The sequence below is a fragment of the Vulpes vulpes genome, chromosome 2 (genome assembly GCF_048418805.1).
Source record: "Vulpes vulpes isolate BD-2025 chromosome 2, VulVul3, whole genome shotgun sequence".
In the NCBI taxonomy this organism is placed as follows: Eukaryota; Metazoa; Chordata; class Mammalia; order Carnivora; family Canidae; genus Vulpes; species Vulpes vulpes.
This window is the reverse complement of record NC_132781.1, coordinates 30,923,825-30,936,906: the sequence shown is the minus strand read 5'-3', so window position 1 is coordinate 30,936,906 and position 13,082 is coordinate 30,923,825. Positions and strand designations below refer to the sequence as shown.

At 43.6% G+C, this 13,082-nt stretch overlaps 2 protein-coding genes across 4 annotated transcripts in view; one reads left to right on the top strand and one right to left on the bottom strand.

The window, feature by feature from the left end:
- ANKFN1 (ankyrin repeat and fibronectin type III domain containing 1) overlaps positions 1-13,082 on the bottom strand; it is a 450,535-nt gene that overhangs the window by 293,368 nt on the left and 144,085 nt on the right. For 2 of the 3 annotated variants that reach the window (XM_025995982.2, XM_072747537.1), the window contains exon 1: positions 2,679-2,848. The exons of the other annotated variant lie outside the window; for it this stretch is intronic. In XM_025995982.2, coding sequence (XP_025851767.2) covers positions 2,679-2,699 — 21 coding nt within the window. In that variant the 5' untranslated portion in view covers positions 2,700-2,848. Of the gene's footprint in view, positions 1-2,678; positions 2,849-13,082 lie in introns of those variants that run through there. 3 annotated transcript variants of the gene reach the window in all.
- LOC112918077 (large ribosomal subunit protein eL43-like) lies at positions 12,724-13,002 on the top strand. The gene has a single exon (XM_025996237.2). The coding sequence runs from the start codon at positions 12,724-12,726 to the stop codon at positions 13,000-13,002; it is 279 nt and encodes a 92-aa protein (XP_025852022.2).

Genomic DNA, 13,082 nt, shown 5'->3' with positions numbered 1-13,082 from the left:
TCTTTAATAGATGAAGAAACAGAAACCAGGGATGTTAAACAACTTGACCAAATGGCAGGGCGACTAAGTTACAACAAGGTCAGGATTCAAATCCAGGTCCATCCAGCTACACCCAAATTTCTGATCCATCATGTGGCCTCCCATGTAGGCTGTTTAGTTTTCAATCCATTCACTCTAACCATTTTTTCACATACTGTCTCTGATATACTATGCTCACCACAATTGGTGGAGTGATCAGATATTGTCACTTCCGTGTGAAAATCTGCCCGGTGGCTTACCATTGCACTTTGGATAGAATAAAACCATTCCAATTAAGTGGGCAGAATGGTGAAGATCCCAAATCCTTTTGACGGCTTTTGGGGCACCTATAGTCTCTGCGATCTCACTCTACCCCTCTGATGTCTCTTCTCTGCTTCACTTCCTCTGTTCTAGTCCCAGACACTTTGCTTTGCCTTACACATGTTGAACAGACTCCCACATCAAGATTTTCACCATTAAATGTCACCTCAAAGAGAACTTTCTTGACCACTCTACCCCTACAAATACCACCCATCACTCTGTCTCCAGACATTGTTTTTGTTTTCTTTGTGGCACCGAGGCAATAATCACATGAATCTTTTTTCTTATTATTCTCTCTTGTTCATTGATAAATGGTGTCTAGTCTCATAGGCTTTCAATGACTATCTGTTGATTGTTGAATAAATGAGAGAATATATTGGAATGAGGCAAAAGAATGTGACTGATTCAGGACTAGTTGATCACTAACTGGAGGCAGTGATTCAAACCTATCAGCCATGTGAAACCTTGTCCCCTAGGTCCCCTGTAGGAAGGATGGGTTGCTTGCCTTTACCAGAAAAAAATCAGGGTATTACTTCATCTCATCTTTGGGAAGTATCTAATGCAAGAGAGGTGCTGCAAAACTGGGAAAGATTAGTCTCATAACTGAATGTCAGAGATTATCTAGGGCCCAGAGTTTTCTGGCCACCAACCTCTGAGCCACTTGTTGCTCCACCTCCTCCACTGTCTTAACCATCCTTTTCTGCAGGAGCTATCCCTGACCAGAATTGCCTTCTCTGACAAATCCTCTTCTCCACAGACAGGAGGGCAGTTGGAAAACTTCAGCTAATTACTTTTGGTGGAAAAACACTATTCTTACCCAAACACCATCACTTGATGGATGGAGAAACCAAGAGTTAGAGAACTGAAATAGCTTGACCAAGGTCCTACTGCTTATTAATGTCACATACGAGTCTATAGGCTGTGTTTCTTGATCAGGAGACTGGCCCTTGCTCCACACTCCATGCCAAATGGTAGAAGTAAACAACCAACCAGATCCCAGGTTGCTCATTCAAGAATCCATTCAATGATTGAGCATCCAAAATGTGGCTGGTCTTATAATTTTTAGAATCTGGAGGGCAACAATGAAAACAGTAGAGTCCCTGTCCCAAAAGAGTTTACAGGAAGTTTGAACACAGAATGAAAGAAACAGGACTTGAATCCCTGTCACCAACCCATGTTGTTCCAGAAGACCTCTAATGTGTCTTGAAAACCTTCCAGAGCTTCCTCAAACAGTTATGCTTAGGCCTCATATGATTTTTAAAAAGAGAGCAAGAGAGAGGGAGGGAGGCAGGGAGGGAGATGGGGGGGGTAGGGAAAGACAGTGAGAGAGAGGGAAGACAGGAGGGAGGGAAAAGGAAAGGAAAGGAAAGTTGAATGGTGCTCTGCCTGCTTCCTTTGATCCCTCACTTAGGCATATCTCTGCTTCTCTCAAAGACCTTAAGCTGGGTGTGTGTGTGTGGGGGGGTCACTCTCCAGAAGTTCTTTGAACACAGTTCTCACCCACTCTGAAGTCCTGGGGTACACAGAAGAGCTGAATTATTTCTCCCACTCAGTGTCTTCTACCCAGCCCTCAGCCCAGACTTTGACGATAAACTTCTACATTATTGTAGCAACTTTTGATAAGAGAGTGAAGAAACTTTTGCTTACTATTAACCCAGTCAATAACTGACATTCCCTCCATCAATCAATGACACATTCGAGGTCTTCTGAAACAACATGGGTTGGTGACAGGGATTCAAGTATTCATACAACCTGCAAGATCAGTAGGGGAGACTTTAGAGCAGGGAGTCTTAACTGTGCCAATCCCCGGCCCAGCCGTTCAGAGATGACTTCCTATGAGAAAAATTCACCCTTGACTTTAGAACAAATCTTTCTTCTCCGTCACCCTAACAATAAAGTCCAAAGAGAATGAAAAGCAGGGGCAGGAGGGGTGGGGAGGGCGAACCACAAGTGCAGTGGCAGAAATAATGGGCAAGAGTTGACGTTAAAATGGGAATGCACCATTCCTGATTGCCTTGTGTTTATGTAAATAAAAAGCCAAAGATAAAAGAGAAACCAGAGACCAAGGTACATACTTGCCTCTAGAAGCTTCCCTCCTCCCATCCTTCCCCATTCCCCTACCTCCCAAAAGATAAAGAGACTATTACAGCCCCAAACTACTTGGGATCAAGACTTGCCAGCGTACTGAAATGAAACCAGCTTTCCCTCCGTCTGACCCAGGATGCTCCCCCGCTCGCCGAGTTCACTCACCCACTCTCCCCACATTTTCCTGCCTGTTGCATGCAAAGCAATTGTCTCCAAACGCCAATTACTGATATTCAAAATTGCTGTTTTCCTACCCTGGTTAGAGACGCCTCCATGAGAGACCCGGGGTGAGCTCTTGAGTTGAAAGAGAACCTGGGGGGTGGAGGGAAACCCCTTCTCGAACCTCCACACAGTTCCCGTTGCCAAGGGAACCCTCTTTGTCCGGGGAGGCTAAGAATGGCTGCTTCTCCCACGGCCTGGCTCCAGGAGTGGCCAAATCGCTGCACAGGGTCAAGAGCAGAGGGAGGGGAAGTCCTGCACATACTCCTCACAAAACACTTTCAAAGAATGAAAGAAATGGCGAAAATATGGTTTTAGGAGGCACCCGGTGGGGAGGGAGTAAGTTTATCTATAGCTCTGTGATCACATTTGAGTTGGCTTTTGTACCCCTAAAAGAAGGATTCAAAATTGTATCGAAGAGGAGACAGGGTAGGTAGGACAGAGACAGAGAGACAGGGACGGGAAGGTTGCAAAGGGTATATCCCAGTCTACTTTGGCAGATGCCGAACATTGATCAGATACACAATTAATTCGTTAAAACGTTTAGCTGAAGCTTTGGGCTGGATTATTTTGGCTCCTGGGTTGGTCGGAGGCGCTATGTGCCCATTTTCTAGAGGCCTGATGGGGCCTGGCCTGGAGACAGTAGTGTCATTTTGATGGTGAAGCACATTCTTACTTGCCCTGCATTTTAGGGACCGGGGTTGGCTTTCCTTTTCAGAATACTCTTAGGAAAGATGCCAAAGGAGGAACGTTTTGTACATGCTTATTTTGAAACCCATTTGTCAAAGGGTAGACTAGACTTAACAGTAGTTTGGAAAGTTTGGATCAACCTCAAATAGAAGTCCTAGTGCGTGGCACGGGGCAGGTGCTCAATAAAACATCAGCTGCCTGAATGGTTGTTGAAGGACAACTTTCCAGCACCTTGTCTTTCTAGCAAGGTAGGAGGATGAATTCTTACCACATGGAGCAGCCAAGGCTCAAGGATATGGCTTACCTGAGGACCCACGAATGAATGGTAGTAGGGGAGAGACTCAGACTGAGGGCCCATTACCTCTGATCATGATTTGTAATTGCTTTTTTTTTTTTTTAAATAGAGAACTTGAAGGAATTCTCTATCCAAGTGTTGCTGAATAACTTTAAGCAAAAAAGGCAAATGAATAAAGAAAAACAGAAACTGAATACCTCTGCATCTGATCTGAGCTGAACATGGGGTAAAGTTATTCACACTGAGCTACAGTGAAGTACCAAGAAAAATTTATACACACACACACACACACACACACGTGCACATACAACATATGCATATACATGTTTCCCTGCAAGATGGTGAGAGTCTTATATTACTCATTTTCTAAGTCTCAGCTCTGGCAACAGTTATTCTGGGAACTTTCCATCACTAACCCCAAGCTCAGCTTCCGTAGCACTTTTTAAAGATTCTCCTCATAATACTTACCACACTGATGTACTCATTGGTGCTGTGTATATGATCATAGGGACTTCCCCTACCAAAATATAATCTCTCTGAAGGAAAGCACCATGCTTCATTCCTCCTCCTCCTTTTTTTTTTTTTTTTTTTTTTTTTTTTGCCTCTTAAATTCTAGTAATATGCCTATTGCATAGCAGGTGCATGACATATATACTCAAGAACTGAAGAGCAAGGAGTCCATTTGTGAATGTTTTATTGAGTGTCAACTACATTAGGCCCCAGGGAGGACTCAAAAGATGTTGACGGTATAGTATCTGCCTGTGAAATTTAAGATTTATGTAAAACGAAGGACGTGGTCCTTAAATATTACTTAAGCCGATTGCAGTAAGTATAGCTGAAAGTAATAGAAGTAATGCATTTATATAATGGATGAAAACCAGCTCTCTCGGTGGTTTTGTCTGTCAGGCTGTGGCTATAAAATCCCAGGAGCGCTTGGGCTGCAAACAGGCCCAGTTAGGCTTTCAGAGTCCATGCTTCTTTCTTCTTGTCAATACCCTTGGCTTTTTCAGCCTGCCGGCTCAAAGAAACCCTGGGTAAAGCAGATGACCTAGTAGAAGGGCTGGAGATAGCTCCATCATGGCACTTTCTGTATTCTATGATGCTACTTCTCCTTTACAAAAAGATTAATCTCAATCTATCAAAACCTACTACCAAAATACACAAGTTCCAATTCATGCATAGCCAGAAGAGAATAGCATTCTGGACCTTCTTATCGGGTGAGATATCTGGGAACCATATTTCCCTTTCATCTTCTCTAGGGGACACTGACACAAGGCATATTTTGCATAGCTCACAGCACTACGTTGTCAACCAGAGGAAGATTCCAGCCAAAGGGATCAGGGTCCTGTCCTCATTGCACCTTTATGATGGAAACAGCAGGTAGAAAGTGTTAGGTGCCAGAGTCTCTGCCAAAAAGACTAAATGCTTTCAGGTCATCTGAAGGTCACAGATGAAGACTGAGGTCCAGAGTTACATACTGAGTGAGGAGAGGTTGGACTTGACTCCATGTCTGGAAACACCCCCTCACATCTTCTCAAGTGGCCTCTGACCTCAGGTCCCCTCCCACAGGCAGCATGCCTCCCACCCTGACCCTCCTTTTGGGTCATGTCACTCTTCAGCATAAGATGCTGCTGCATCTATCCACTGTCCTCTGACCAAGTCCAGTATCTCAAGCTTTCTGTCATCTGCCATTCCCAGCTCTGCCTCAGAGACTCCACTCCCTCACTCAGTGTCTTACATCTTTGAAATACTCAGGTCGTCTCCTTTCACCACATTATTTCTCTTGCATTTTAGTCTGCTGGAAATGTAATGCAACCAAAGGCAATGTCACAGATGGCACCCCCAAATCAACTTGCCAGACCTCTCTGCCTGTGCCAGGGAGCTGTGAGTAAGGTGCCATGGAAGGAGGGTTTTGGTGGAAGGATGCTCACTTAGAATTATGCCATGCTTCACCGGGAGAAAGGAGCAGTGTCTTATACTCAGCACTCATCATGAGCTGCTGTGCATTTTGGAGACAGAGTGGAGGAAGGAGATGGAGGGGGGAAGGAATTAGAATTCAGTCATGCTCACCACTCAAGTGCATTCATAGTGTCTGCTCACCAACTAACTTCTGTTTGAACTAATACCATTATCTTACATTATAATCTCAAAGTTAAATGCCTACAGGGGCCAAGTAAGTGAGGTAAATGAGGGCAGTGGGCTTTGCGGCATATAATAGGGAGTGGTGGAGATTGTGGTAAAACAGAGACCAAATGCTATGTGTAAAGGGAGCAATAGTAACTCCAGCCACTTCCTAACGGGAAGGATTACAGCTCAGGATTGCCAGAGTTTTTCACTTCTTAAAGAAAAGCTGAAAATGGGAAAATATGTGAAATTTCCTAATTTAAAAATGTTGATTCAAAATGTTAACAAACACTGTGTAGGACAAACAAAATATATCTGGCTCGTGTGCTGCCACTTTGTGACCTTTGTTTGCCCTATATGGAACTTGCCAGAGTTAAGTACAGGCATCAGGGATGGGTAGTTGTTGTCAATAATCCAGATCACAAAACTAATGTGAAACATCCAGGAGGTAATAAGGTAGAGACATAAATGATTTCAACATGATACTTCATGAAGTAGAGGGTACTACCATGATTGGATATAAAATAGTGAGATAAAATCATGGAAAACCTACCTCTTCTCAGGAGTTGTGGCTTTGTTTGAAGTGGCGATGGGATTGGTTAGCTCTCCCATCCAACTCTGGGAGCTGGACAGCTCCAGAGGTGGTCCTCCCCAGTCTTCCCATGGCCCAGGAAGGCTAGGCTCACATATTGGTGGCAAAAGGGTGGGGGTGTATGCGTATCATTGTGGCAAACAGAATGCCATGCCAGGCGTAGACATATGCATGGCTCAATGCAAGTCCTTTTTCTCACTGGCCTTAAGCATCCTTTTTCCAGCTCTTAGCCAGCATAAACGCAAGGCATCACATCTGGGGAGGGTCTGGCAATGGGGAGATCCCCCTCTTTGGGAAGATCTTTCTTCACCTTTGAATACCTGTAGAGGCACTGGTATGACCATGTGGTCCAATTATTTACAATGGCTGCCCTGCTTCTTGTTCCTTCTGCTTAACCCTGAGGAGGAAACCACTCCTGCACTTCAAATCCTTTTACATCACCACCAGTCTTCTTTCTCAGGGCCATAATAACATGCCCCTCCTTCTCAAAAATTTGCCTTCTGTATCCATTTTAGCTCTTCCCTTCCCTTTGGTTATGATTCAAATCTCACCAATTATTTTTCTATAAAGTCTGCTGGTCCTGAGATACCATCTCCTATTTCTTTGGCTAGCAACCTTATCCAGGTGCTGCTCGACATTCCAAACTCCTGTTGCTATTCATGGCCTCTGAGGAAGGTTTTTCTTGCCTCCAACTCCCCTCACCTGCCCTAAGCATCATTTCCATCATGTCATCCCCTTCCCTATTATTTATTATCTTAAATTAAAATACACAAACATGACCTTAAAAGACTTTTCCCCCACTGCCTCCACGTAGAGCCTATCCAATTACCTTCAGGCAATGGAAAGAGCATGAATTTTGGAATCACACAGACCCAAGTTCACATTCTGGCTTTGCTCCCTGTGGGATCTGAACAAATTATGTAAACTCTCCTGCCTTCAGTTTCCTCATCTCAAAATCGGAATAAACAATACCTACCTTGCACACTTGTGAGAATTATATAAGCTAACGTAGGCTATCTCTTGTATATGGAGTTAAAAAATGGTAGAGACCATTAGTATTATTCTCTATGAATGATAGAGGGAATTAGGGAAAGTAGGAGGGTATTTGCACCTGTCAGAAAGATGACAGATATGTTAAAAGAATGTGAATTGAACTAAATAAATAATGGCAATGCATACAGCTCCATATAGTGCAGAAGACAATTAAAAAAAAAAAAACCTATCAAGAAGGAACAACGGAAAGCTAGTGCCACTGAGTCCCAGCAATTTTGTGCCCTGAACATCTTTGCTACATCTCCTAGTTCTCTAACACAAATATGTGGCTTCAGTCCAGGAAAGCCCCTGTGGGTCCCCTGGAAACAAATAGATTGTGCCCAACCTTATGGATTCCACGTGCGGTGTGCATGGCCTGTGGTCGCCACCCGCCTTCACAGTGCCATTAAGCACAGTGGATACCTGCAAGTCATTGGGGGTCAGACAAACCAGAATGTGAATCCTGACTCTGTCAAGGTCCTAGCTGTGGAACCGTGAGCAGAATACCTGATCTCTCCAAGCCTCAGTCCTTTACCCCTAAGATTAGGAGAACCATGCTGTCTGTGTAGGGAGCTAATGACATGAACAGCTCTTCCAAAGGTCCTCACCTATTTTAACTGTTTGAGATATAGTTCTTCTTATTCTCTTGAATAGACCCAATGTTCACATCCTTTAAGAAATTCCTTTGATCAAGTCCTTCTGATGCTTACTGCTTTTGCTGTATCCTCTCAGCAAATGGAATCTTAAAATTTGTATAGTTACAAAGATGAGTTTTTGAGTGAGACAGACTTGTTTTTTAATTCTGGTTTTACTATTAGCTAGCTCTGTTACCAGGATAAGTCTCAGTTTCTTTTTCTGTTAAGACAGAAATAATTGTCCTTCCTTTAGAGGATCTTATAAAGATTTAATGAGACAATGTACAGAAGAGGACCTAACCAAGAGAAGACATCCAAAAGAGGTTAGCTGTTCTTATTAAGGTGGAAACTACCAGAAGGGTAAACAAGCAGGATGGCATTTGGGTCCTATCTTGACCAAAATATATGATTTTGGTCCATTCATATAACCTCTCTGTTTCCATATATATAAAATGAAAGTCATACCATTTGCCTTATATCCCAGGAATTTCATAAAGATGAAATAATGTCACAGATCTGAAGATTCTTTGAAAAGTGAAAAGCACAAGTTTTACACATCTGTTGGCTGAAAAAGGTATTGTCAACCTTGTGTGTGTGTCTGTCTGGAAGCTCCTCAAAAGTAGGGAGGAATCTTCTACTTCTTTTGCACCCATTCTGTGGTTTCTAATTTAATTTTGTTGCCTGCTCACTGTCCAGTTAGGGCTTGTTCCTCACCCATGCCTGCCTTGTAGACCATGCTCACATAAAACCACCTACCCCTTATGTGTCGGCAGCACTCCTGCCAAGGCAAAGATTCAGCTTCTAGGTCTGAAGGCCTGAGCTGCCCCAAGGAGAGAGGAAAGATTAAGCATCTGTAATAAATGTTCTCCAGGCAGGGAGGGAAAAATCACCTAACACCCTTGTGGCTTTTAGAAAAAAAAAAAAAAAGAGTAAGAAAGGAGAAGGAGGAAAAAGAAAACGCTGAGCTTTAAACAAGCGGCCGGGCTGTTTGTCATCTGTAAAATGAGGCGATGGAAAAGCACGGAAGGGCAGTGGTCACTGGGTCTGCTTCAGGGATTCGTGCCTCAGACGTCTGCTCCAATGCTCCCGGGCTGCCCATCTGCAATTTCTTTTTCTTTAACAAAAACAGAGAATTCTCACTGGGCTGAAGTTCCCACCTGGCTCAGGAGTTTTCAGACCTGGCCTAGGTGGTCTCTAAGTAAATATTTTCATCCTCACTCACCTCCTCCTGAGGAAAAAAAATCAACTCTTTGCTCAGCTAGAGAAGAAAGCACCCAAACCAAACAGCAGATTATTTGCACCATTGGAACCCTCATTCCAGGGACTCCCGGGAGGGCATGTGGTTTAATTCAGAGTGTCCGGGCTACTTGTCCATCTTCTAGATGAACCTGGTTAACATGGACCTGGAGAAAAAGCTGGGATGTGTGCCAGAGCACTTTAGTGCCTATCCAGATTGGCTCGGGGACTCTCACCACCACCCAGTAATTCTAGAAATCCACCTGCAGGCAAAACATAAACAGTCTAACCTAAAGGGGAAACAATACTGCATCCTTGACTGGACATAAAGATTGAGACCCTTGTGATTTCTCCTTAGCTAGCAGATTCAGTGGAGATACTCCTGCTTAGAGCTAATTTCAGGGGCTCTTTTCCTCTTGCATTCATTTGGTGTAAGCTCAGTAGTTTTTTATTTCCCCAGAAAACATTTTAGGTGTTCCTCTATTTGTGCCAGACACTGTGCCAGGCTGCAGGGTTCTAAAGATGCACAAAACACAACCTCTGCCCTCCAGCTCACAGCTCTTGTAATAATGAAGATAAAAAAAATCCAGATATACAATTATTAAAATAATGGTTTCCTAGGGTTATTATAGCAAATTATCAGAAACTGAGTATTTAAAACAACAGAATTTTTTTTCTCACGGTTCTGGAGGCCAGAGTCTGAAAGGTAGGTGGCAATAAAGTTGGTTTCTTGCGGGGCTTTGAAGAAGCATCCATCTCTTGCCCTTCTCCTAGCTTCTGGTGGCCACCGGAAACGTGTGATGGTCCTCGGTTCGTAGCTGCAGAGCTCCATTCTCTGTCTGCATCTTCACATGGCCTTCCTGATGCATCTCTGTGTCATGTTTCCTCTCCTTTCTAAATCCACTGGATTTGGGGCCCACTCTAAAACCAGGATGACCTCATCCTGAGATCCTTCACTAAATTACATCTGCAAAGACCCTATTTCCAAATAAAGTCATGTTCATAGGTGCTGGGAGTTAGGACTTAACCATATATTTTTGGGGATGCACTTCAATCTGTACAAAGATCCTATGTGATAAGTGCTATAAATATAGAGACAAGCATGGGATATGACTACAACAGAAAGTAGCATGGTCTAATGCAGCTGTAGGGGGCATCAGGGAGACTTTCTGGAGGAGGTGATTCCAAAGGGGAGTTTCAAGGATAGGTTGGAATCCACCTACCGGAAGACCTACTTGTGTGAAGCCTTGGAGGTTTCGAAGTGTCATGAAGGTGACCCTATGTTTGACATTTGAATGTCAGTGGGCTCCTCGAATCCCTTTGCTGCTTATCCCTCCTCTCCATCACTATCTATGTGACCCAATAAGGAAGATCAGCGTGCAGAGGTGCATTGGCTAGAATTTCAAATAGTACAGCCTCTAGACTACCATGCAGAGAGCTCCTCATTTTGGCCCCACAACCAAACAACACATACAAAAACAACAGCTCAAAGCCACCTCTGCCTTAGCCTCTTTTGCTCTCCTTCTCATCTTCAGACTCTTGTGTGTCTTCTTCTCTTCCTGGGAATCCCAGCTTGTTGTACTAAGTAAACATTCATTCATACTCGTTGGTGGGTGTCATCTGTTTAAACACCTAGATGCATTCCAGGGTAGGTGATCACAGCCTGCCTCTGGGCAGGCTGATCAAACAGAAGAGATGGTGGGAATGGGAGTCATGCGGAGTTTGTATGAATGGGGTATGTGGAGTATGAGCAGGGTGGAGGGGAAGTAGCTTCATTCTGGAGAGATAGGCAGGAGACAGATCACAGAGAGTCTGAGAAAGCAGATGTGCTACAGTGAAACACAAACTGAATAAAGTATGTCAAAACCAAATAGCTCTTGTCCATTGGTGAAAACCAGGAAGAATGTGCTGTTTGGGGACCATCTTGACTCACAAGGAGTTAAGATGTCAGTATCAGAAAAATAGGTAAGGATGGATGGACAAATGGAAAACCAGAAGGACAGAGAGCTTTCCTGAGGTGTGGCTGGCTGTCATTAAAGGCAAAGTTTTCCAGGGTGTGAATTTTATTCTGGAAAGCTGTCTGCAGGTGGATTCAGCTTTCAGACATAAGGCAGAAATGAGTAGGGTTCTTATGCAGTGTCCTTTGAGTCCATTACTGGTTTATAAAGGTTATGTGCTTCCAAAAGCACCTCCCATCTGGCCAGAGGAATGATTTACTCTTCACAGAGTGAACTTGGTCAACAGTTAACCTTTGATGTAAGCTATAAGGGGAAACCTGGTAAGGTATTTTCAACATGTCATTTCCATCCAGTCAATGGAATTATCAGAGCTGCATCTGTGTAGCTTTTTTTTTTTTTTTTTAATTCCTATTAAATTGCCTGGACCATGAAATTAGACCCAGCAGCACCCTGGTTATAAAGAAATGGGAAGACATGGGATTGGTAGTGCTTTTTGGATAAGGATATCAGAGCTTTCTTTGGTATGAAGCAGTTCATGAATCTGTGGACATTAGCTACCTCTACACTCAAGTACTGTGCTTAAATGATTATCACAGCACAGCAGTGGGGACATGGTGTAGAAACACAAAGTGCATTGGAAGTATTTACTCAAAGAAAGCTTTTCCCCACCACACCCTGATAAATGTTTTTCAAATGGTCCTTTATCCGAAATAGCCCACCACTCCAAGAACACTATATGGCTGACTCAGGAGGCCACATCCCATGCATTCTTGTTGCCATTCCAAGCTCATTATTTATGTGTGGCTTTGGATGGTCTTCAGAAGATTTGCTGAAGCATTCACACCAATTCAATCCAAAACTTCACTCTTTTGCTGGACCATTCTTTCTGTGACAGCCTTGGCATCCCAGGTCATTTTAGAGTAAAACATCAGGCATATGATCTCCCAAAGAAAAAAAGTGGAGATAAAATAGCCAGCAGCCCAATCTTCAACTACACCTCCTTAAAGACCCTATGGTATTCCATATTAGAGGCTTGGAAAACAACCACACGACTGTCAGCAAACTGCAGGAATTGTACTGGCAAGTTTGGCTTGCGGTAGCTCTGTCTACAGATTGTGTTTCTTGTCTGCCTGCCAAGCCCCAATGTCCCTGATAAATGTAGCACTCAGAGATGGCCTGCAAGAGAGGTAGATTGTACCATTCAAACCAGAACTCTGGAGAAGATCAGTGAGGCCAGAATTAGAAATAAAGCAAAGATGGATTGAGAACTGGAGAATCAAGAGGATCACTTTGGAAAATCAGGGGCATATCAGTCTGTGATCATTACTTGCACAAAACACAACAGGTAAGCTAATACTAGGGATTGTGGAGATATGAAAAGATATATTATGTGGCCTTTGCCCTCAAACTTTCAGTTGATGTGGGGAGCTAACAGACATCATATGGAGGATCATAAAGTGAAAATGTGGTTTAAAAATAGGGCAGAGCTCTCTGGGCTTGGACCTGGTTGGTGGGGACATGGCCAAATGCACCAAGAAGGTCGGAATTGTGGGTAAATATGGGACCCATTATGGGGCCTCCCTCAGGAAGATGGTGAAGAAGATTGAGATTAGCCAGCATGTCAAGTACACCTGCTCCTTCTGTGGCAAAACCAAGATGAAAAGGCAAGCAGTGGGCATCTGGCACTGTGGCTCCTGCATGAAGACCATAACCGGTGGCGCCTGGACCTACAACACCACTTCTGCTGTCACAGTAAAGTTGGCCATTAGAAGTCTGAAGGAGTTGGAAGACCAGTAGAAGCTCTACCATTTGAGACATTGCTAGCCTATAATAAATGGGCTAATTTATATAATAAAAATTTTAAAAATAGGGCAGAT